General features: G+C 38.5%; 1 protein-coding gene across 2 annotated transcripts in view; it reads left to right on the plus strand.

Annotated features, from left to right (window-relative positions):
* The window catches only part of CNTLN (centlein), a 331,003-nt gene that overhangs the window by 121,255 nt on the left and 182,935 nt on the right, over nucleotides 1-26,813 (plus strand). For both annotated transcript variants that reach the window (XM_072841469.1, XM_072841470.1), the window contains exon 6: nucleotides 6,285-6,422. In XM_072841469.1, the coding sequence (XP_072697570.1) occupies nucleotides 6,285-6,422 (138 nt within the window). The remainder of the gene's footprint in view (nucleotides 1-6,284; nucleotides 6,423-26,813) is intronic.

A 26,813-nucleotide genomic window follows, 5' to 3' on the forward strand; every position in this document is an offset into this window, starting at 1 on the left:
AATTGATCTCATTTTATACTACAGCAATATTAAAACTTATCTATATTACTCTTTCCCTCCACTTTACATTATTATCACAAGATACATCATTATGAATTGTGTGCTCTGTAATGTAGACCTATAATTTTGTATGCTTGTCTTTGAAATATGGTAAATTAAAAATAGAGTTACAAACCAAATATTATATAATAATACTAGCTTATGGATTTATCTTTACTGGGGTCTCTATTTCTTCATGTGGCTTTGATTTACAATCTTAGTTCCTTCTATTTCAATCTGAAGGACTCCCATTAGTATTTCTTGTAGGGCAGCTCTATTAATGAACCCCCTCAGCCTCCATTATTAATAAACACTCTTTATGTGTTCCTTTTGTTTATCTCTGAAACTCTTAATTACTCTATAAATTTGGAAGGACCATTTTGCTGAGTGTGTTGACATTTCTTTATTTTCAGCATTTTAAATATATTATCACACTGCCTTCAAGCCTGCATGGTTTCTGATGAGAAATTAGTTAAAAATCTCATTAAGGATCTCTTATATGTGACAAATCACTCTTACTTTCAAAATTCTTTTTGTAGGGGCTGAATTTCAAAAGGTTGATAATAATTTGTGTGTCTCTTTCTTTTGCTTATTCTTGGGAGTTTGTTGAGGACTTTGGATTTGTAGGTGCATGTCTTTTATCAAAATTGGACTGGTCATGGCCATTATCTCTTCAAATGTTATTTCTGTTTCCTCTTCTGTCTCTTCTCTTTTTGGGACTCCCATAATATGTATGTTGGTCTACTTAATAGCGTACCAAAGTTTTCATATGTTCCATTTACTTTTCTTCGTGTTCTTTTTTGGTGCTCAGATTCAGTAATTTCACATGTTTCTTCTTCTAGTTTGCTGATTTTCTTTTGCCTGCTCTGCATCTGTTGTTGAATGCCTTGGAGAATCATCTATTTCTGTTACTATATGTTTTTTAGCTCCAGAATTTCTGTTTGATTTCTTTTAATAATTTCTTTCTCTAATTGATATTCTTTTGGTTTATACATTGCATTTTCTGGTTTCCTGTAGACTTTATATATATATATATATATATATATATATATATATATATATATACACACACACACACACATATATGTGTGTGTGTATGTATTTTTCACTCTGTAAGTATATTTAGGGTAGTTATTTTAAAGTAGTTGCTTTATAAGTCTGATATCTGGGGTTCCTCAGGAATGGTTTCTGTTAATTTTTATGTTCCTTTGGTAAGGACATAGTTTCTTGTTTTTTGTTTTTTTGTTTTTTTGTATGCCTTGTGATATTTTTGTTGTTGAAAGTTAGGCATTTGAGTATTTTAATGTAACTCTAGAAGTCAGATTCTACCCCTTCCTGAAGCCTTGCTGCTGTTTTAATTGTTGAAGACTGTGGTAGTCTGTTTAGATAATCTTCTAATCTACATTTGTAAGAGTCTGCTTCTGTTGTGTGAGGTCACTGAGGTTTCTATCCTTTTGTTTATCTCATGTGTCAGAGTTTTCCTTGAATGGCAGGAACCAAAATAAACAGAGCAAAAAGAAGCAAAAAACCCCCAGAACACCCACAAAAATAAAAACCACACATCCACAGAAACAAAACAAATCCCTCTCCCATTCTTTGTATTGACCTTCTACTAAGACACTCCTTCAATACCTATTCATATTTGCACTGAGCTCAGAGGTCAGCTGAGCGTAAAACTTTGGATATTCTCTTTTCTGAAGATGCATCTTTCTCTGAGCCTGTGTGTGGCTTTCTAAACTCTCCCAAATCAGTGGGTATTTTTGAATGTCCTAATGTCCCCAGGGATCTCCCATAGCCTTTGCTCCTATTCCTGAGGCATTCTGTTGTATAGCTCAACCAATAATCTTTGTCCCACACATTTGTGGTTTAGTTTACCTTGTGGTATTTTGTGCCATTTCCTTCATTTATCCAGTCTTTGTTCCCAGTTAGGTCAAGCAGACATAATCACTTTGCATCATAACTTCAGGTAGCCCACAAATAAATTAGAGCATACACATGTATTAATTTACTGAAATGTCTGTTTCTGTTTCCTTACAAACCAGGGAGTAGGATCTTCAACAGGGAACATGGGTTGCTGCCATTCTAAGAATAGCACTGCTTCAAGTTTCACAGGCTTTAAAATGGTCTGCTTGCTGGAGACAGTGTGGCAAGAAGGGCAAGTGAAAGCTCCATAAATCTTGTCCATTTTTAAGTTGAATTTTTTTAGCAACCATTCGCATGGTTGCTATAAACCTTTGAATGCATTCCATAGTTTTTCTAACATTGGTTCTGAGAATTTCTGCTTGCTTTTTGATATTTCTGCCGGGGCAAGAGTGCTTGATTCTGCATATTCTGCTATTTTCCCGATGTCATTCATCAACTGCATTTTTAAAAGATAGTTATATATATATATGTGTGTGTGTGTGTGTGTATTTGAGCACCTGGAATTGTTATCTCACTGTCTCTGGCATCCATTATTTCTGAAGAAAAGTCAGTTAATTTTATTGAGCTCTCCTGGAAATGAGGAGTGGTTTGTCTCTTGTGGTTTGTAAGATTTTCTTGTTTTTGCCTCTCAGTATTTTTACTATGTGTCTGTGGATTTGTATATTTATAATACTTGGAGATTGTTGAGCTTCATGGATGTTTAGATTAATTTTTTTCAACATTTTTGGGTAGTTTTCAGTCATTATATTTTGAATTTTTCTTCTGTTTTTTATTCTCTTGCCTGTTCTTCTTGAAGTCCCATTATTCTTATGTTTGTGTATTTTGCGATGTCCACATTTCTCTGGGGCTATTAATTTTTTTGAATTTGTTTTATCTTTTTTTTCTTATTATTATTGTCTCATATTAAATATCCAGCTACCTTAGTGAATTTTTTTGTGCTCTTCATTTTGGTTGTTTTGCTTTTTAACACCAGAATTTCCATTTCTATTTTGGATGTTTTAAAATAATTTATATCACTTTATTGGCATTTTTTAAATTGGATATTACCTTGTAATTTTATCTTTTTTTTGTTTTTTAATAATAGGTTGCATTTTAAAGTATGGTTTTCATTAGTTATTTTTATTGCCTGCTTCCTCTCCTTTGTATGGATGATACTTTCCTCTTTCATTGCATGTTGTAATTTTTTGTTGGAAAATGGACATTTTAAATTGTATACAGTAGCAGTTTTGGATACTGATTCCTCACTACCCCATCCTCAGGGATGTCTGCTTACTTGTTTGTCTAGTGGTTTGGCTGGACCATATTAATCTGTCTATTTCCCCTACTTTTCAGAAAGCACATACTTGGACATGTACACATTCACCCTGGGATCATAGTGATTTTAGCAGAGATCTCCCTCACTGTCTCTTCTCTTTATTGTTTGTCACTGTTGGTATCACACCCAGCTCTTGGTCACCAAAAATTGCTGGCTGATTTTTCTGTTGTTTTTTACAGTGTCCTGGGACACAAATTGCTTTACAGTATGGGAAAATTAAATCTGGATTTCTCTGTCAGGTTAGTTTTTTAAAAATAATTTTAACTGTGGTAAAGCACACATAACAAAATTTACAATCTTTACCATTTTTAAGTGTACAGTTCAATAGTGTTGAGTATATTCACATTACCGCAGCCAATATCCAGACCTTTTTCATCTTCTAAAAGTGAATCTGTATTCATTAAACAACTCTCTTATTTTTCCCTCGCTCTTGCCTGTGGCATCTACCATTCTAGTTTTTTTATGAGTTTGACCATTCTAGATATCTCATATAAGTGGAATTATACAGTATTTTTAGTTTTTAGAACTGGCTTATTTTGCTTTACACAGTGATTTCAAGTTCCATCCATGTGTTGCATATGTTAAAATTTCCTTTATATTTATTTATATATTTTGAGAGAGACCATACAGTGAGGAGAGGGGGAGGGCCAGAGGAAGAGGGTGAGAGAGAATCATAGCATGGAGCCTGATGCAGGGTTTGATCTCACAACTCTGAGATCATGACCTGAACCAAAATGAAGAGTCTGATGCCACCCAGACACTCCAAAATTTCCTTTTTAAAAAATTGTGGTAAAAACCACATAACATAAAATTTACCACTATAATAATTTTTACGTATAAAGTTCAGTAGTACTAAATATACGTTGCTGTGAAAGATATATTAGGATTTTTTGACTTGTAGAACTACGTGTCTCTGCTATTTAATTGTTTTTTTAAAGATTTTATTTATTTATTCATAAGAGAGAGAGAGAGAGAGAGAGAGAGAAAGAGACGCAGGCAGAGGGAGAAGCAGGCTCCATGCAGGGAGCCCGATGTGGGACTTGATCCCGGGACTCTGGGATAGTGCCCTGGGCCAAAGGCAGGCACTAAATTGCTGAGCCACCCAAGGATCCCCTCTACTATTTAATTAATTCCTTGTTTTCCCCTTTTTCACCCAGCCCTTGGTAACTACCATTCTAATTTTATCCATGAATTTGACTACTTTAAGTGCCTCATATAAGTGGAATCTTATAGTAATTAAATAAATCATTGTATTTAATTTAGCATAGTGTCCTCAAGGTTCATCCGTGTTGTAACATGTCACAGGATTTCCTTTCTTTTTAAGGCTTCTTTGTTTTTTATTTTATATATAGACCCCATTTTGAATCTATTTATCCATCATATGGGTGGTTCTACGACTTGGCTATTGTAAACAGTGCTGGTATGAACATGGGTGTGTGAATATCTCTTCAAGACCCTGATTTCCATTCTTTTGAATATATACCAAGAATTGAGGTTGCTGGATTATATGGTAGTTACATTATTATTGATTTTTGATTTTTATTTTTAAAAAATGTTTAAAGATTCTCTTTATTTGAGAGGCAGAGACAGAGACTACAAGTGGGGGAAGGAGCAGGGGAGAGGAACAAGCACATTTCCCACTGAGTATAATAGCCCAACATGGGGCTTGATCCCAGGACCCTGAGATCATGACCTGAGCTAGTGACACTTAACCGAGTGAGCCACCCAGGTGCCACTAGTAGTTACATTTTCAATGTTTTGAGCAGTTAACCACCCCTCCATACAGGTTGCATCATTTATAATTCCACCAGCAGTTCACCAGGGTTTCACCTTTCTCATATCCATGCCAATACTCTTTTTTCCTTCTCTTTCTTTTTTTTTTAAAGAGTTTTAAATTTATTTTGGGTGTGGGGAGAATAGAACATACATGAGTGCGGGGAGGGGTAGAGGGTAAGAGAGAGAGAGAATCCTGGGGCAGACTCCCATTGATCACAGAATGTGATATGAGGCCTATCCCTGGACCTGAGATCTGGCCTGAACTGAAATCAAGTAACCAACTGAACCACCCAGGCACTTCTCTCTCTTCCTGTCATTGTTCTTTGTGTAATAAATGGAAATTTAAGAAGAACTCAGAATGTTTTCTTAGCTGAAAGCCATTATTTTGCCATTAAAATATTACTGTAGCTATTATAGGGTAATATATGAAGTATGAGAGCTTGGCTAGAGTCAAGTAGTGCTTGATGTAAAACCTGGTGCTCACTTTCGCAGATAATGAAAGTAGAGCACTATGATACTATTTTATATTTAGATACTATATTTACTTAGTGCTTTATGAAAAGAATCAAAATTAGTTTTATAATACATTTTGTAGAAAATACACTTTTAGAAATACGACATTAATTTTGAAATTGTTTTAAAATGAAAAAAAATTATTTGGAGGAAAAAGCCAACTTAGAAAAACTTGAGGAAAAATTTCATCATAATCAGGAGAACTGAGCATGATTGAAATCTCAAATGTTATAAAATTATATTGATATTTTCTACAGGACTATCTTTTATTCCCCCTAGTGTAGCTATGTGTATACATTTAAAATAGAGGAAATTATGAAATACGTGCTGTTTGTCCTGACTACTATTTAAGTAAATGAACTCATTTTTTATTCATAGAATAGGTAGCTTTTTCATTTCAATAATTTCTTTATTGTAATTTCAATAAGTACATTTCTACATAGATTTTCACAATTAATTGCTTCAAATTCTTAGCTTTTGTACCAGGAAGCTATGGTACTTTTTCATTTTCTGGAAAAAGTAAACTGTGACTGGTATTAAAGTATAGTTCATAAAATTTTTTTAGTTAAGTGAAAACAAAGGGAAATTAAAAATTACCAATTTTTTACTGTTATTTTGTAGATTAAATGTAATATACTTCATTTATATATATTTGTTGTATTTGTATTGTATTTGATTGTGATTTGATAAGTTTAATGATTAAGTCCTCTGATTTTAGGCCTTTGAAGACAGTTTAATCGAAGCAAAGAAAGAAATTGAAGTATCACAAAGTAAATATAACGCACTATCATTACAGTTGAATAATAAACAGACTGAACTTATCCAGAAGGATATGGATATTACCCTTGTCAGGCAAGTGTATTCAGTTTTAAATGTAACATTATAGTAATGTCATTAGTTATTCAGAATGGCGACATAAATGTTTATTATCAGCACTCTAAAATGACAACACTGTGTCTTCTATGAGGACATATATTTGCGTATTGAAACTATCTGGAATTATATATACCAAACTGGGAATAGTTAACTAAGAGAATGAGGGGTTTTACAGAATTGGGAAGAGCATTCTCAAACAGGAGTCTTGTCTTCATTTTTAACAAGGACAGTGCATTCACTCATACTTTCCTTCTAAAAAATTCCCAGCCAGGTATTATGTTCATTATTATAATAGGCAGTGTATGAGAAATCCAATTTTGACTTTTTATTCTATTATGTTCTAAATAGTTTTAGTTTATGAGATATTCTTCCTATATCAAAATAGTTAATTTGTAGTACTACTCACAAAGTAGGATTACTTGAAACACTTGTGTTTTTAAGTGTTTTAAAAGATTTTAAACTATCTTTTAACTTATTTCAGTTACTTTTATCAGAAAATAGTGTTGGAATAAATCATAGATATATAAATGTATATGCATGCACATATACATATGTTATCTGTAATATACATAAAGATACATGTATGTATGTATGTGCATTTTTTACTTAAACTGGTTAAATCATATAGTTAAAGTTTATCATCTATTTTTATAAGCACAATTTCATCCTCTGGTGGTACTATTGTGCATATATATATATATATATATATATATATATATATACACACACACACACATATATATAAACACACACATACACATGTAAAATATTTATATATAATACATATAAATTCTATGTATTTGTATTGTATACAGTAATAGTATTTGTGTGGTTAAAACTTAATATGTAAATATATTTTTATGTATGCCTTATTCAATACATATTTATATATCTTTATGTATATTTAGTATGTTGCAAGAGCTATAGATATATCAGGGCAGAATTTTGGGCTAGGTAGCAATTAATGTATATATATTTATTACCTAAGTGAAAATTCATTTGTATCACAATTTAAAAATCTTCTTATTATAGAAGTGAGGAAAAGTATAAAATTAAAGATAGTACACTGGTTGGTTATCTATTCATAGTATAATTATTTTGATATATATTTGATATAATTTGTTAAAGTCAGAAAAGTAATTTTAAATAGTTTTAGAATCTTACATTTCTGAGAAATCTTAAAATTCTCATTTATTACTGTCCTCAATAAGATAGTATGCCTTTTAATCTTTGCTTTGATACTTTGGGTTTATAAGTTCCTCAGTACTTTTCAAGACTGTTCTTTTCATTTTGTTTAAATTTAAACACTGTTTCATATATTGAGCTGAAATTTGCTTGTTTATAATATCCACCCAATTATTGTGAATCCTTAGCTAAAGAATCTCAGAGACCATCTAATCTCTATTCTGTAGCATAGATCTTCAAATAATAGATTATTTTCAAATAATCTTCAAATAATCTTTATCAAAAACATTTTTTCATTCATTGACTACTCTTATTTCTCATAATTTTTCATGATATATATTTCATAGATATTTTATTATGTTGGTTGCATTTTTGAATGCATTTCATATCACAAGTATCTATATTGCCAATATTTTTCTTAAATATAGCACCTATAACTGCATAAAATATTCTAACGATGACCTTTCCCTTTTAGAGTATGATTTGAATGGAACAAGTACTATATTCTAGGAAGCAGTGCAATGATAAGTGCATGGCATTTGAATAATTACATTTTCTGCTAAATGTTTCCCCTTTGTGTATTTGAATTTAGTGTATTATAAGAGCTATAAGCTACAGTAAAGAAGGCAATAATATCCACAGATGGACGTTTTGTTTTAGATGGACATTTTCTTAAACAATGGTAAAATAATGTGCCATGTGTAATTTTAAGAGCTTGATTATAGGGACTCAGAGGAGGAGAAAATAGTGCAGAGTTAGAAGTATGGAGCAGAGGACTATGACTCAAACCCTCATTATAGGGTGATAGTTGAGGTATCCACAGTATTTTTCCTGAGTTGTCTGATTAAGGGGAACCTGTTTGGTATATTATATGTCTCCTTTCCTTCATCAGTTTTATTTCTTGGGGGGGGGTGGTAGTGCTTATGATATGCCAGTATCACTTTATTGAATCTGTATATTGTACAAAAGACCACACAAAGCCATAAGCCATAATCATGGGAAAAGTGTTTTTTTTTTTAATTTTTATTTTTTTTACTTTCATGGTACTTTAATTGTGTTTCTTATTTTGGGATTTAGAATCTTTTAACAAGCAGGCCAAAATAATCTGGTGTTTTTGGGGGGAGGGCAGTTGTTATTGTTTTTCTTGGTTTTTCTTTTTCTTCCTTCTTTCTTTTCCTGTGGTTCTGAGTAGTCCCTTCTGATGTGGACATGGCCCCCAACGGCGCCTCCAGAGTCCTCCAGGGGGTCCTGAGGAAGCCGAGCTCCTGTGAGTGCGGACGTGGCCCCACGTGTTCCTGAGTCATAGTCAGCAGGTCCTGAGGACGCTGGGTCTCCTGTCACTGTGGACTATGCCTCACATCCTCTGGAAGCCTCACAGCAGGTCCTCAGGAGGCCGGGGGCTCCTATCAGCCTGGACATGGCCCCACGTCCCCCCGAAAACTCACCGCGGGTCCTGAGGAGTGTTCTAGGCACTTTCTTATTTGAATACATTTTTTCCTTATTGGTATATGACAGAGTTGACCTAGGCTTGTATTTTTATGGGTTTATTTCTTTAAAATTCATAATATTTTGCATATTTATTGAATATTCATGTCACCCACTGTGATATACAACATTGTTATGAACTACCTCAAATGATTTTTTACTCTGAGTTAGAGTATAAATAAGTATATAGACACATATATAATAAGTTACATGTCTGTAATGCATATAGAAAATCTTAGGGTCTACTTAGAACTTACATAAAAGTGCTAGCCAATTAAGTTTCCAAACTAAAATTTTTGCCTGAATAGGTAGTGATTCTATAATTACATCGAGTATGTGCTAAATGGCTACATGGTGGGTGAGCTAAACTACATGGCTGTGGGCTGTTATTAATTGGGAATTTTTCTTAGAAATTACTTGCAAATCTCCTATAGAAAATAATAGCAACAAAAAAGTCTAAACAGTATAGTCATAATCTGGGTTAGAAATATCATCAGAGTCCAGAAATTGGATTAATTACCTGGACTGCCAGTGAACCCAGGGCTTAACAGAAGCAAATGTTAATTATTTCTGTAAGATAACATAACAATTTTGTCTTCAAATTATAGCCACAGTTAGGAAATGGACTTAATACATGGAAATAAGATAATTTACAATATGAGTAAAAATATGAAGAGTATGCATAATGAAAGATGTGTATTACCCTTTCCAGAGGACTGGAAAACATTATTGACAGAAATAAAAGGTCTAATATATGTAGGGATATAGAAAGTTCACTGTTTAGAAGGCTCAGTATGATAAAGATGTCAGTTCTTTCCATATTGAGATTTAGATTATCAACAACTGGAAATCATTACTGGCCCCAGCCTAGAAGGATTAAGGAGAGAACTGTTACCAGATCTCTGTGAAAAAATCTATCCTGGGAGAGAGGCTGCCCAGTAGGAGAAGTATCTTTTTGACACTGCTCAACAAAGAGGGAGCCAGGAAAAGAAGTATCTTGACCTTTTCTCTCTCTCTCTCTCTCTCTCTCTCTTTTTTAAAGATTTTATTTATTTATTCATTTATTTATTCATGAGAGAGAGAGAGAGAGGCAGAGAGGCAGAGACACAGGCAGAGGGAGATGCAGGCTCCATGCCGGGAGCCCAACATGGGACTCGATCCGGAGACCCCAGGATCGCGCCCTGGGCCAAAGGCAGGCGCTAAACCGCTGAGCCACCCAGGGATTCCCCCCCACCCTCTCTTTTTTAAAAGAGTTTATTTATTTATTAATGAGAGACACAGAGAGAGGCAGAGACAGAGGCAGAGGGAGAAACAGACTCCCTGCGGGGAGCCCAACATGGAACTAGATCCCCCATCTCCAGGATCATGCCCTAGCTGAAGGCGGTGCTAAACCATGGAGCCACCCGGGCTGCCCAGCCTTTTTTCTCTTTTACTCTATTTAATCACCAACCAGCACTCCAACTAATCAAATTCAGTCAGAGGCAGAGAACAAGGGGCCAGGATAATGCAGTCAGTAGAGGTCCGCCTCTTAGACTACAGTACTAGAGAACAGGATAGAGATGGTGAACACTGGGGAGTGTGTGGTATGTTTTCCATTACCGCTCTTCAGAGTTCTCTTGGCATTTATTGCTTATTAAATTTTTGGTATAAACTTAAGAATGAACATGCTTATTTCTTATTTGATACTTTATTACAGCATCAAATTTACATGTAAACCTGAAAAGAATTGACATCTTATGATGCCAGTCTTCCTGTCCCAGAGGATGTATGCCATTCCATTCTTTCAGTACCTTTGTATCCTTAGATGTTTTATGTTTCTAATGGGTTTTGACATTTCTTGTTAAATTTCTTCCTAGATATTTCATGTTTTTGTTACTTTTAATTGGAATAGTTCCTTCCCATATAGTTTCCAACGGATTTTCCTTTTATTACTTACAATTTTTGCTGTACTTGTTTGATGTGCTTTGCTTTGATGGGTAAAGTGTTCACAGTTAATTCTTTTTACTGTGAATTTTACTTTTTACTTTTTTGCATGTAATTTTTTTTGCCTTAGATTCGAATTCTTCTTTTTTTTTATTCAAATTCTTCTGAAATTAGTGTTGCTGTTCTTTATTTTTGTTTACATTTTTATGATAACAAAATAAGTACATGATTATTTGGTATATTGATACATATGAATTATTTTTAAAATGTGAGAATCATTCTAAATTTTTCTGAATTTATATTTATAGGTTGAAGATTAGGTGGATAGTAGTTTTTATTTTTATTTTTATTTATTTTTTTAATTATTTTTTTAATTTATTTTTTATTGGTGTTCAATTTACCAACATACAGAATAACCCCCAGTGCCCGTCACCCATTCACTCCCACCCCCCGCCCTGCTCCCCTTCTACCACCCCTACTTTGTTTCCCAGAGTTAGCAGTCTTTACGTTCTGTCTCCCTTTCTGATATTTCCCACATATTTCTTCTCCTTTCCCTTATATTCCCTTTCACTATTATTTATATTCCCCACATGAATGAGAACATATAATGTTTGTCCTTCTCCGACTGACTTACTTCACTCAGCATAATACCCTCCAGTTCCATCCACGTTGAAGCAAATGGTGGGTATTTGTCATTTCTAATAGCTGAGTAATATTCCATTGTATACATAAACCACATCTTCTTTATCCACTCATCTTTCGATGGACACCGAGGCTCCTTCCACAGTTTGGCTATTGTGGCCATTGCTGCTAGAAACATCGGGGTGCAGGTGTCCCCCCGTTTCATTGCATCTGTATCTTTGGGGTAAATCCCCAACAGTGCAATTGCTGGGTCGTAGGGCAGGTCTATTTTTAACTCGTTGAGGAACCTCCACACAGTTTTCCAGAGTGGCTGCACCAGTTCACATTTCCACCAACAGTGCAAGAGGGTTCCCTTTTCTCCGCATCCTCTCCAACATTTGTTGTTTCCTGCCTTGTTAATTTGCCCCATTCTCACTGGTGTGAGGTGGTATCTCATTGTGGTTTTGATTTGTATTTCCCTGATGGCAAGTGATGCAGAGCGTTTTTTCATGTGCATGTTGGCCATGTCTATGTCTTCCTCTGTGAGATTTCTGTTCATGTCTTTTGCCCATTCCATGATTGGATTGTTGGTTTCTTTGGTGTTGAGTTTAATAAGTTCTTTATAGATCTTGGAAACTAGCCCTTTATCTGATAGGTCATTTGCAAATATCTTCTCCCATTCTGTAGGTTGTCTTTTAGTTTTGTTGACTGTATCCTTTGCTGTGCAAAAGCTTCTTATCTTGATGAAGTCCCAATAGTTCTTTTTGCTTTTGTTTCTTTTGCCTTCGTGGATGTATCTTGCAAGAAGTTACTGTGGCCGAGTTCAAAAAGGGTGTTGCCTGTGTTCTCCTCTAGGAGTTTGATGGAGTCTTGTCTCACATTTAGATCTTTCATCCATTTTGAGTTTATCTTTGTGTATGGTGCAAGAGAGTGGTCTAGTTTCATTCTTCTGCATGTGGATGTCCAATTTTCCCAGCACCATTCATTGATTGAAGAGACTGTCTTTCTTCCGGTGGATAGTCTTTCCTCCTTTATCGAATATTAGTTGACCATAAAGTTGAGGGTCCACTTCTGGGTTCTCTATTCTGTTCCATTGATCTATGTGTCTGTTTTTGTGCCAGTACCACACTGTCTTGATGACCACAGCTTTGTAGTACAACCTGAAATCTGGCATTGTGATTCCCCAGATATGGTTTTCTTTTTTAAAATTCCCCTGGCTATTCGGGGTCTTTTCTGATTCCACACAAATCTTAAAATAATTTGTTCTAACTCTCTGAAGAAAGTCCATGGTATTTTGATAGGGATTGCATTAAACGTGTAAATTGCCCTGGGTAACATTGACATTTTCACAATATTAATTCTGCCAATCCATGAGCATGGAATATTTTTCCATCTCTTTGTGTCTTCCTCAATTTCTTTCAGAAGTGTTCTATAGTTTTGTGGGTATAGATCCTTTACATCTTTGGTTAGGTTTATTCCTAGGTATCTTATGCTTTTGGGTGCAATTGTAAATGGGATTGACTCCTTCATTTCTCGTTCTTCAGTCTCATTGTTAGTGTATAGAAATGCCACTGATTTCTGGGCATTGATTTTGTATCCTGCCACGCTACCGTATTGCTGTATGAGTTCTAGCAATCTTGGGGTGGAGAATTTTGGGTTTTCTATGTAGAGTATCAAGTCATCGGCGAAGAGAGAGAGTTTGACTTCTTCTTTGCCAATTTGAATGCCTTTAATGTCTTTTTGTTGTCGGATTGCTGAGGCCAGGACTTCCAGTACTATGTTGAATAGCAGTGGTGAGAGTGGACGTCCCTGTCTTGTTCCTGATCTTAGGGGAAGGGCTCCCAGTGCTTCCCCATTGAGAATGATATTTGCTGTGGGCTTTTCGTAGATGGCTTTTAAGATGTCGAGGAATGTTCCCTTTATCCCTACACTCTGAAGAGTTTTGATCAGAAATGGATGCTGTATTTTGTCAAATGCTTTCTCTGCATCTAATGAGAGGATCATATGGTTCTTGGTTTTTCTCTTGCTGATATGATGAATCACATTGATTGTTTTACGGGTGTTGAACCAGCCTTGTGTCCTGGGGATAAATCCTACTTGGTCATGGTGAATAATTTTCTTAGTGTACTGTTGGATCCTATTGGCCAGTATCTTGTTGAGAATTTTTGCATCCATGTTCATCAGGGATATTGGTCTGTAATTCTCCTTTTTGGTGGGGTCTTTGTCTGGTTTTGGAATTAAGGTGATGCTGGCCTCATAAAACGAATTTGGAAGTACTCCATCTCTTTCTATCTTTCCCAACAGCTTTAGGAAATAGGTATGATTTCTTCTTTAAACGTTTGATAGAATTCCCCTGGGAAGCCATCTGGCCCTGGACTCTTGTGTCTTGGGAGGTTTTTGATAACTGCTTCAATTTCCTCCCTGGTTATTGGCCTGTTCAGGTTTTCTATTTCTTCCTGTTCCAGTTTTGGTAGTTTGTGGCTTTCCAGGAATGCGTCCATTTCTTCTAGATTGCCTAATTTATTGGCGTATAGCTGTTCATAATATGTTCTTAAAATCGTTTGTATTTCCTTGGTGTTGGTAGTGATCTCTCCTTTCTCATTCATGATTTTATTAATTTGAATCTTCTCTCTCTTCTTTTAAATAAGGCTGGCTAATGGTTTATCTATCTTATTAATTCTTTCAAAGAACCAACTCCTGGTTCTGTTGATCTGTTCCACAGTTTTTCTGGTCTCGATTTCGTTGAGTTCTGCTCGAATCTTTATTAACTCTCTTCTTCTGCTGGGTGTAGGAACTATCTGCTGTTTTTTCTCTAGCTCCTTTATGTGTAAGGTTAGCTTTTGTATTTGAGTTCTTTCCAGTTTTTGAATGGATGCTTGTATTGCGATGTATTTCCCCCTTAGGACTGCTTTTGCTGCATCCCAAAGATTTTGAACGGTTGTATCTTCATTCCCATTAGTTTCCATGAATCTTTTTAATTCTTCCTTTATTTCCTGGTTGACCCTTTCATCTTTTAGCAGGATGGTCCTTAACCTCCACGTGTTTGAGGTCCTTCCAAACTTCTTGTTGTGATTTAGTTCTAATTTCAAGGCATTATGGTCTGAGAATATGCAGGGGACGATCCCAATCTTTTGGTATCAGTTCAGGACTGATTTGTGACCCAGTATGTGGTCTATTCTGGAGAAAGTTCCATGTGCACTTGAGAAGAATGTGTATTCAGTTGAGTTTGGATGTAAAGTTCTGTAGATATCTGTGAAATCCATCTGGTCTAGTGTATCATTTAAAGCTCTTGTTTCTTTGGAGATGTTGTGCTTAGAAGACCTATCAAATATAGAAAGATCTAGATTGAAGTCACCAAGTATAAGTGTATTATTATCTAAGTATTTCTTCACATTGGTTAATAATTGATTTATATATTTGGCAGCTCCCACATTCGGGGCATATATATTGAGGATTGTTAAGTCCTCTTGTTGGATAGATCCTTTAAGTATGATATAGTGTCCCTCTTCATCTCTCACTACAGTCTTCGGAGTAAATTTTAGTTTATCTGATATAAGGATGGCTACTCCTGCTTTCTTTTGAGGACCATTTGAATGGTAAATGGTTCTCCAACCTTTTATTTTCAGGCTGTAGGTGTCCTTCTGTCTAAAATGAGTCTCTTGTAGACAGCAACTAGATGGGTCCTGCTTTTTTATCGAGTTTGAAACCCTGCGCCTTTTGATGGGGTCATTAAGCCTGTTCACGTTCAGAGTTACTATTGAGAGATATGAGTTTAGTGTCATCATGATATCTATTCAGTCCTTGTTTTTGTGGATTGTTCCACTGAACTTGTTCTTAAAGGGGAATTTTAAGAGTCCCCCTTAAAATTTCTTGCAGAGCTGGTTTGGAGGTCACATATTCTTTCATTGCTGCCTGTCTTGGAAGCTCTTCATCTCTCCTTCCATTTTGAATGAGAGCCTTGCTGGATAAAGTATTCTTGGTTGCATGTTCTTCTCATTTAGGACCCTGAATATATCCTGCCAGCCCTTTCTGGCCTGCCAGGTCTCTGTGGAGAGGTATGCTGTTATCCTAATACTCCTCCCCATAAAAGTCAGGGATTTCTTGTCTCTTGCTGCTTTAAGGATCTCCTCTTTATCTTTGGAATTTGCAAGCTTCACTATTAAATGTCGAGGTGTTGAACGGTTTTTACTGATTTTAGGGGGGGATCTCTCTATTTCCTGGATCTGAAAGCCTCTTTCCCTTCCCAGATTAGGAAAGTTTTCAGCTAGAATTTGTTCAAATACATATTCTGGCCCTCTGGCCCTTTCAGCGCCCTCGGGAACACCAATTAAACGTAGGTTTTTCTTCCTCAGGCTGTCGTTTATTTCCCTTAATCTATCTTCATGGTCTTTTAATTGTTTGTCTCTTTTTTCCTCAGTTTCCGTCTTTGCTATCAACTTGTCTTCTGTGTCACTCACTCATACTTCCACCTCGTTAACCCTCGTTGTTAGGACTTCTAGTTTGGATTGCATCTCATTCAATTGATTTTTAATTTCTGCCTGATTAGCTCTAAATTCTGCAGTCATGAAGTCTCTTGAGTCCTTTATGCTTTTTTCTAGAGCCACCAGTAGCTGTATAATAGTGCTTCTGAATTGGTTTTCTGATATTGAATTGTAATCCAGATTTTGTAACTCTGTGGGATAGAGGACTGTTTCTGATTCTTTCTTTTGAGGTGAGGTTTTCCTTCTAGTCATTTTGCTCAGTGCAGAGTGCCAAAAGCAAGTTGTATTGGGAAAAGGAGAAAAAGAGAGGATAGAAAAAAGGAAAGAAAAGAGAAAGAGAAAAAGAAAAGGAAGAAAAAAAAAAGAAAGAAAAAGAAAGAAAGGAAAAAAAGGGGGTGGGGGAAGGAAACAAAAAGCAAAACAAAACAAAACGACAACAAAAAAAAAAAAAGAAAAAAAGAACCACGGGGAAGTATCTTCTGATTCTGTGTACTTTAAGTCCCTTGGCTTCCCCTGGAAATTGTCCGTCTAGCTGGTCTTCTGGGGGAGGGGCCTGTTGTGCTGATTCTCAGGTGTTAGCCCTTGGGGGAGCTGCTCTGCCCCTGCCTGATGCAGGGCTCAGTGGGGGTTGTTTACCCCGTGAGGCCCCAGGAGGAACAGCTCCAGTGGCGGGGCCAGCTCTGGAAACCTGGATTCAGCCCCCGCAGTAACTCCGGAGCTCTCCGTCTGCAGGGCCTGGAGGCTCCGGCGCGGGCCCTCTGATCTGCTCAGCTCGGGGCAGGCGCGTCCTTGCTATCCTGGGCCCTCCCGGCCTCTGCCTGTCCCTGGGGGAGGCCGGATCCTGGGCTGTGTCCCGGCGCCCTGTGCTCCAGGGCCTGCACTGTTGGATTTGCGCTCCTGGCTCACAGCTCCTTCCGCGTTCAGAGCTGCTCCTGGAACCGCGCAGCCCCCTCCGCACGGAGCCTCTTCCTCCACCCGAGCCCCCCGAGCTGCTCCCGCCCCGCAGCCCCCTCCGCGGATCCGCCCCCTCCCCCCTCCGAGCTGCTCCGGGTCCCGCCGAGCGCTGCAGCCCTTAGGGAGCTCGGCTCACTCTCCTGGGGCGCAGGTGTCTGTTACTGTCCCGGGGAGCCCGAGGGCATCCCCGCCCTCCTGGGTCTTGCTCCTACTCCCTGCGAGCCCCTTTCCGCACGGGAAGGTCGGTGCAGCTCCTGCTTCTCCGGGACGGGGCTCTCCTGTCCTGGGGACACTCGCCCCGGCCTCAGCCCGGCTCCTCGGGGCCCCTCCCCCTTGGATGCCTTTTGTTTCTTTATTTCTTTTTTCCCTTCTTCCTACCTTGATAGAAGCGCGAACTCTTCTCACCGTAGCATTCCAGCTGGTCTCTCTTTAATTCTCAGGCCGAATTCATAGGTTTTCAGGATAATTTGAAGGTTTTCTAGGTAATTTGGTGGAGACAGGTGATTTGGAGACCCTACTCTTCCGCCATCTTGCCCCTCCCCCTGCTGTATAGTAGTTTTTACATAAAAGGGACTATATTCTCTTAATAAGTTAACCAGTTTCTTGGTTATATATGGAACAATAAGACACTGATGTGAAATTGAGGGAATTATTAAATCTTTTCTCTATAAATACCACTAACTCTCCCTCTCTAAAGTTAAGAAAGAAATGGCATGAAAAACTTTGGAGGTCAATGTCATAATTTTTAAATCTATATTTCATCTTTAGTTTGTTTTGACACCCTGTTGTGTAAACTTTTGAAAATAGAACATAACGTTCAACAGTTTTAACTCCCCCTGATTTTGTATCTCAAGATATATAACTATAACCACAGTGACCAAAGATGCTTAGGATTAGCCCTACATGTTGCTTAAGTGCTCATCACTAAACCTTTTACTTTTGATATGTTCATTCCTGTACAGTTTTGACTCCTTTTAGGGGCTCATTTTTAGCAGGGACTTTCCCTGGTGCTAGTTTATGCTTTCTCTTTCTCCCCCATTGGCTCAGATTTAGTCATGTGATTTATTTTGGCCTGTGGGACAAGACTGAAGGTAACATGCCACGTCCTAATGTTTTAAAAGTCATTCCTTTACTTGCTTTCCTTTTTTTTTTTTTTTTTTAAAGAATTATTTATTCATGAGAAACACAGACTGAGAGAGGCAGAGACAGGTAGAGGGAGAAGCAGGCTCCTCGCAGGGAGCCCCATGTGGGACTCGATCCGGGATTCCGGGATCACGACCTGAGCAGAAGGCAGGCACCCGACCACTGAGCCACCAGGAGTCCCGATTTGCTTCTGCTTTTTGCCCTTTGCCACCAGAGTGGCATATTTTTAATGGAATCTGCTGCTGCATTGTGGGTCTTAGAATAGTGAAAAGCCACCTGTAATGTAAACAAGCAGTAAATCTTTGTTTTTGTAAGCCATCAAAAAAAATTTTGTAACTGCAAAATAACCTAGAGGAGCTGTCTGAAACCCTCTGTCAGTCTTTGGTATCAAGCTTGATCCCTAAGGGAGTATTCCTAATTTATCCCATGGCTCACTCAATCCCTTAGATAGCATCATTGTAACCGAAAGATCACTGGATTTATCTATCAGGAATACAGTATTTTTAACAAAACTTAACATTCTACTTGAGATAGAAGAAAATGTTGTTGGTTCTCAGCACTGTCTCAGTTGAAGCCACACATTACTCCTTTTCATCTGTGCCTACAGGAACTTCTCGAGTTTGAACCTCTTGGTTAAATTCATTTTCCGTAACTTTAATTTTCCTTATACTCGATCTCATTATGTGTTTTCATACTATTATGGCATCTTTTCATTAAGCGATCTATGTTATGCTTTTCATTCAATCCATTTAATAACTGTCTTGACCCATATATCCTAGACAAGAGAGCCTGAGGGAAGGATTAAGTCCTGAATACATAGTTGGAAGATTCAATTCCAGTGGAAAGTGAGTAAGAGAAGAAGAATGAGACAGGCAAAGATAAAAAGTGATTCAAGGAAATGCATTATTGTGCTGGCTACTGCTTCATGGTGGGCCATGAAGAGACAGCAGCAGGTGCACTGAATTTGCTACCCAGGTTGATCGCTGATGGGCTGTAGGAGAGAAACCATGTTCTAGAGCAATCCATCAGATGGAAAAAGAAAGAGTTATCTATCTGGTTTCTTCTTGTGTTTTGTCTTCCATTGGTAAAAGTTGCTTATACCATGCCTGTGTTGTAGCATTTTATCCTAACCTGGAAATGGCACAAACATACTAGGCATGCAGCTGGTTGACTTCAAGCAATGAAGCCAGATGAGCTGCATAAATTTCATAGGTGGAAGGGGTAGTTCATAGGCTGAGATTGAGCAAGAAAATGAGATTCTAAGAGGCAGGTGTAGGCTGAATCTGAAAATATATGTATGATGGATGTGTTTAGTACCTAACAAATATAATAAGGGACCAGGTAGTGTCTTAGATATGCTGTTTATAGCAGTGAACAAAAACTCCCTGCCTTCACAGAGACTTTATTTAGATCATCTTCATATCTTGTCTTTGTATTGATAATTCAGAGAGGTGTGATGGTTTGTTTTTCATATTTTTCCTAAACCTTCCTTCTTATTTCTTCAGTAACTTCTCAGAGGTATACTTTTCTCCCAAGTATGTACAATAAAATTTCTTTTTTCTTAATTCTTAGTACTCCTCCTTTTAATAAGTCCATTTGTTTTTCTTCTTTTTTTGTTAATTTATTTTTATTGGTGTTCAATTTGCCAACATATAGAATAACACCCAGTGCTCATCCAGTGCCCCCTCAGTGCCCGTCACCCAGTCACCCCCGCCCCCCCGCCCACCTCCCCTTCCACCACCCCTAGTTCGTTTCCCAGAGTTAGGAGTCTCTCATGTTCTGTCTCCCTCCCTGATATTTCCCACTCATTTTTTCTCCTTTCCCCTTTAATCCCTTTCACTATTTTTTATATTCCCCAAATAAGGAAAGGATTTACACAAATTCAGTGTTTGCTAGTGGTCCAGAGGTGTGCCTTTTGTAAGCTTTGTTTATTGCTAACTTTGATATCAGTCAGGTTCCATGTTTCATATTTGCAACATTGGTGTACATTGATCTTCCCTACTTTTCATAAGTTGGTGTGGGAAGATAGAGTAGGAGAAATTTACCTCAATAGTGTAAAATCATGTCCACTCCCCTTACTGGGAGGATGCCCAGAATGTAGCATTAGATGAGAGACAGGGATATGCTCTTCCCTTAGTTGATTTTTAATTCCCAGGTGCCTCATAGTATGAGCATTTCCTTACTTCTGAGTATGTTTTTTTTTCTTTTCTTTTTAAATGTTTTATTCATTTATATAAGAGAAGGAGAGCCAGGGCAGCCCGAGTGGCTCAGCGGGGCAGCCTGGGTGGCTCAGCAGTTTAGCACCGCCTTCGGCCCAGGTTGTGGTCCTAGAAACCTGGGATCGAGTCCCACGTCGGGCACCCTGCATGGAGCCTCCTTTTCCCCCTGCCTCTGTCTCTACCTCTCTCTTTCTCTGTGTCTCTCATGAATAAATAGATGAAATTTTAAAAAATACTTAAAAAAAAAAAGAAAAAAAGAGCATGAGCAGTGGGGAGGGACAGAGGGAAAGGGAAGAAATAAACACCCCACTGAGCAGGGAGACTGACGTGTGGCTCAATCCTAGAATCCTGGGATCATGACCTGAGCTGAAGGCAGACGCTTAACTGACTGAGCCACACAGGCATCCCTTAAGTATGTTTTTTTTTTTTCTGATTGAAAATACATGTATTTTGTTCCACTTGACCCTTAAATGCAAGCCAAATACTGATTTTCTCATTAAGAAATAACAGATGTCTTCTAATATGGGAGGAGAAGAAAATTTGCTATGTTTCACATTGTATCTAAAAATGGTGCTTTTTATTTTTTTAATGTTTATTTATTTATTTTTTAAAAGATTTTTTTAATTTGTTTATTCATGAGGTCAGAGAGAGAGAGAGAGAGAGAGAAAGAGAAAGGCAGAGACACAGGCAGAGGGAGAAGCAGGCCCCATGCAGGGAGCCCAATGTGGGACCTGATCCCAGGACTCCAGGATCATGCCCTGGGCCAAACGCAGGCACTCCGCTAAGCCACCCAGGCGCCCCATTTTTTGTAATATATTTTATTTTATTTTTTTAAAATTTATTTATGATAGAGAGAGAGAGAGAGAGAGAGAGAGAGGCAGAGACACAGGCAGAGGGAGAGCAGGCTCTATGCTGGGAGCTTGATGTGGGACTTGATCCTGGGTCTCCAGGATTAGGCCCTGGGCTGAAGCTGGTTCCAAACCACGAGCCACCCAGGCTGCTCATTGGTGTGATTTTATTTGCTGTTCTTTCTTCAGTTCCTTTAGGTGCAAAGTTAGCTAGTGTATTTGACTTTTTTTCCAATTTTGAGGGATGCTTGTATTGTGATGTATTTCCCTCTCAGGACTGCTTTTACTGTATCCCAAAGAATTTGAACAGTTGTATCTTCATTTTCATTAGTTTCCATGAATCTTTTTATTTCTTCTCTAATATCTTGGTTGACCCTTTCATCTTTTAGCAGGATGCTCTTTCACCTCCACGAGTTTGAGTTTCTTCCAAATTTCTTCTCATGATTGAGTTCTAGTTTCAAAACATTATGGTCTGAAAATATGCAGGGGACAATCCCAGTCTTTTGGTATCTGAGGAGACTGGATTTGTGGCCCAGTATGTGGTCTCTTCTGGAGAAAGTTCCATGTGCACTTGAGAAGAATGTGTATTCAGTTGTGTTCGGATGCAAAGTTCTGTATACATCTGTGAAATCCATCTGGTCCAGTGTATCATTTAAAGCTCTTGTTTCTTTGGAGATGTTGTGTTTAGAATAGAAGATCTGTCATTTGCAGAAAGTGCTGTGTTGAAGTCTCCCAGTATTACTGAATTATTATCTAAGTATGTCTTTACTTTGGTTATTAATTAATTGATATACTTGTCAGCTCCCACATTCGGGGCATAAATATTCATGATCGTTAGGTCCTTTTGTTGGATAGACCCTTTAGGTATGATATAGTGGCTCTCTTCATCTCTTACCACAATCTTTGAGATAAACTTTAACTTATCTGATATGAGGATTGCTACCCCAGCTTGCTTTTGAAGACCATTTGAATGGTAAATGGTTCTCCAACCTCTCATTTTCAGGCTGTAGGTGTCCTTCTGTCTAAAATGAGTCTCTTGTAGACAGCAAATAGATGGGTCTTGCTTTTTTATCCAGTGTGAAACCTTGCATCTTTTGATGGGATCATTGAGTCCATTCATGTTCAGAGTTACTATTGAAAGATGAATTTAGTGTCATCATAATACCTATTCAGTCCCTGTGTTTGTGGATGGTTTCTTTGGGCTTCCTCTTTCTTTTACAGAGTTCCCCTTAATATTTCTTGCAGAGCTGGTTTGATGGTCACATATTCATTCAGTTTCTGCCTATCTTGGAAGCTCTTTATCTCTCCTATTCTGAATGAGAGCCTTGCTGGATAAAGTATTCTTGGCTGCATGTTCTTATTTAGGACCCTGAATATATCCTGCCAGCCCTTTCTGGCCTGCCAGGTGTCTGTGGAGAGGTCTGCTTTTAATCTAATATTTCTCCCCATGTAAGTTAGGGATCTCTTGTCTCTTGCTGCTTTAAGGATTTTCTCTTTATCTTTGGAATTTGCAAGTTTCACTATTAAAAGTTGAGGTGTTGAACAGGTTTTATTGATTTTAGGGGGGGGCCTCTCTATCTCCTGGATCTGAATGCCTGTTTCCCTCCCCAAATTAGGGAAGTTCTCAGCTAAGATTTGTTCAAATATGCTTTCTGGTACTTTGTCCTCTTGGCACCCTCTGGGACTCCATTTAATTGTAGATTTTTTCCTTCTGAGGCTATCATTTATTTCCCTTAACCTTTTCTCATGGTCTTTTAATTCTTTTTCTCTTTTTTCCTCAGCTTTCTTCCTTGCCATCAACTTGTCTTCTATGTCACTCACTTTTTCTTCTACCTCATTCATTAATAACCCTTGTCATTAGGACCTCCAGTTTGGGGTGCATCTCATTCAATTGATTTTTAATTTCATCCTCATTAGATCTAAATTCTGCAGTCATGAAGTCTCTTGAATCCTTTATGCTTTTTCCAGAGCCATCAGTAGCTTTATAATTGTGCTTCTGAATTGGCTTTCTGACATCGAATTGTAATTCAAATTCTGTAAGTCTGTGGCACAGAGTACTGTTACTGATTCTTTCTTTTGTGGTGAGTTCTTTCTAGTCATTTTTTTCAGTGTAGAGTGGCTGTATAAGTGGGCTGTGTCAAGAATATCAACCACGACCTAAGTAAATTTCCCCCTAAATGATTCTGCCGAGGTCAGAGACCAGAAATTGAAAACAAAGATCAGAACTAAATAAAACAGAAGGACCACTAAGGTGAAAACAGATTTTAAAACAAAGTAGTAAAAAATAAAGGCCAGGAATCCTAAAGAAGAAGAGAAAAAAAAAAAAACAAAGAAAAAGGAGAAGAAAATAACTGAGGGACTGGGAGATGGTGGTGGTGAAGAAGTTGTAGTGGAGGGACAATGTAGAGTACCTGAGGGGTTGTAGAGGATGATCCTCTTGTTTCTGAGTATATTAAGTAGATTAGAAGATGCTCAGTCCCAAATTTATATAAACCAGAAATACTTGTAGAGGTCCCCAACATTGACCACCAAAACTTAAATGAGAGAAAAGAGGTCAGCAGAATGGGAATGAGGAATCTCACAGAATGAACCAGCACGGTATACCACTTGGTTCTGGGTGCATGCTGGTCATGTTTTGGAAGGTATTAACTTCTGCCATTGTAGAACAAAATGAGGCAGAGAAAACAAAAAACACAACACAAAACAAAAAACATATCTTGTATATCTCCTAAAATTAAGTTGAGTATGTTGAAGGGAATCTAGAAGTGGAAAATATATCTAGGACCTGTAATTGGAGAAATATGAAAGTCAAAAAGGAAGAATCTTAAAAATGAAGAGGTGGTAAAATATTGTAGTTAACGTGGTAAAAGAGAAAAAAATATTGGAAATTTATAGTGTGATTTAAAAATGAGTTGTCCTGGAAAAAGGAAGGAAAAAAATAAAAAAGGAGGGGTACCCTCTAGTTCTATATACTATAAATTCCTCAACTTTCTCTGGAGCTTTCCAGTGTTGCTGGTTAAACACTTTCTCTTCCCCTGTCCTTCCAGCTGGTCTTCTGGGGGAGGGACCTGCTGTGCTGATTCTCAGGTGTGTGTACCTGGGGGAGCTGCCCCCCTCCCCCTCTCGCTGGGTGCCGGGCTCAGTGGGAGCTGTTTACCCCGTGAGGCCTCTGTTCCCTGGCAGCCCTGCCCCTCCCAGGGATAAGGAGAGAGAAGGAGGAACAGCAACACTGGCGGCAGCCAGCTCTCCAGCCCTGGAGTCAGCTCCCGCAGTAACCACCACAATATCCCAGTCTTCTCGGCCTGGATGCTCCCAGGGCGAGGGCACTGACTTGCACAGCTTGGAAGCGCCTGGTGTCGGGAGAGGTCTCGCTGTCCTGGGCCCTCCCCTCCTCCGCCCGTCCCCGGGGGAGCCCAAGATCCTGGGCTGTGTCCCTTGGCACCTTGGGATCCGGGGCCTGCGCTGCTGGAATCGTGTTCCCTGGGCTGCGGTTTCTGAAGGCAGCAGGGCGCAGCCCCCTCCATCCGAACCCCTGCCTGAGCTCCCTACCCCACCCCCGTTTCGCACTCCAGCCCTTTACTGAGCTCCAACGCGGTCTGTAGTGCACTCTCCCCTGGGCGCACGTCCTCTGTTAGTGACCCCGGGAGGCTGGAGGCTCCACTGTCCCTCCTGCGGTTCTGCTCAATTTCCCTGCTAAGCACCTTTCCCTCCGGAAAGAATCCGGTGCGAATTTTTAAAGTTCCTGCTTCTCCCGTCCTGTAGGCTCTAGCCGCCTGGCCTTAGCCCGGCTCCTCGGGGGTCCCCTCCCCTACTTGATTCTTTTTATTTTATTTTTTCCACCTTCCTGCCTTGTTAGAAGCGCAAACTCTTCTCTCTGTAGTGTTCCAGCTGTTCTCTCATTAAAACTCAGGTCAAGGCAGCCCGGGTGTCTCAGTGGTTTAGTACCGCCTTCAGCCCAGAGCCTGGTCCTGGAGACCTGGGATTGAGTACCACATCTGGCTCCCTGCATGGAGCCTGCTTCTCCCTTTGCCTGTGTCTCTGCCTCTCTCTCTCTCTCTCTCTCTGTGTCTCTCATGAATACATGAATAAATCTTTAAATCTCAGGTTGAATTTGTAGGTTTTCAGGATGATTTGAAATTTATCTAGGTAAGTTGGTGGGGACAGGGACTTGGGGACCCTACTCCTCCACCATCTTGCCCCGCACCCCAAAAATGGTGGTTTTTAATCCTCATCATGTCCCCATTCTAAATTCAACATTTACTCAGGTCTCCTGGCTAACATATCTTTTGACTATATCTTTTGATAGAATTTTATCATATATCTATTGCCTATTTTCTTTGATAATTTTTAACAATGTTATTTTTGAAAAATGGAGTACTCTGTAAGCAGTATTACTATGAGTCTCTTCTCCTCTTCTCTTGTGAGTATTACATATCCTGCAGACATTGTGCCATTATTGATTCTCTTCTTTCACTGCTTCCATTTTTGGGCTGTTACTTACTGCAAGTTTTGGCTTTTTTTGAGTAGTTACAGAAAGATGATGCTATAGTCTGAATATTTGAATCCACCCAAAATTAATATGTTGAAATCCTAATACGGAATGTAATGGCATTAGGAAGGATGCCATGAGGATAGAGCACTCATGAGTGGGATTAGTATTCTTATAAAGAGAGACTTCCTATAGCTCCCTAATGTCTGTCTACCATGTAAAAATACAACAGGAAGCCTACTACCAAGAAGAAGGCCCTTACTTGGCACTCTGATCTTTAACTTCCAGTCTCCAGAACTTTGAGAAACAAATTTCTGTTTTTGTGGACTACCCAGTGTACAATATTTTGTTATAGTGGTCCAAAAGGATTGAGACAGATGGGTATATGCTCAGGTATTTGTATGGGTACAGGGGTTGCTGTTGTATTTGGAAAACGATACTCTAAACCTCTAAAAAGCAGAGCATTTAACCCCTATTAATCTTCATCTACCTTCAACAACTATTTGCAGACATCCCGGGTGGTGCAGCGGTTTAGCGCCTGCCTTTGGCCCAGTGCGCGATCCTGGAGACCTGGGATCAAGTCCCACGTCCGGCTCCTGGTGCATGGAGCCTGTTTCTCCCTCTGCCTGTGTCTCTGCCTCTTTCTCTCTCTCTCTTTGTGTGACTATCATGAATAAAAAAAATAGTTCCATTAAAAAATACAGTCTCCAGAGTATATGTTATGAAGTGTATTTTATGTTATGAAGAGATACACAAAAATATGTATCTCTATAAACAGTTTTCTCTTCAAGTTGAACAAACAAAATATGTTCCAGTTTTATATGATCTGTATCACCCAGGATTCACTACCACAGAACTGTGGAAACCTTTATTCTAGAAGTATGATTTTCCTGGGCCCTTAGTGCCATCATCACTATGACAACCAGTTCTTTGTCCCCTCTGTACCAATTGTACCTTGGATGGGTTAGAAGGACGGGTTTTCACTTTGTGTTGCTCTCCTTCCTTCTGACTTTTTTCCCCCCT

The sequence above is a fragment of the Canis lupus genome, chromosome 10, assembly GCF_048164855.1.
Source record: "Canis lupus baileyi chromosome 10, mCanLup2.hap1, whole genome shotgun sequence".
Lineage (NCBI taxonomy): Eukaryota > Metazoa > Chordata > Mammalia > Carnivora > Canidae > Canis > Canis lupus.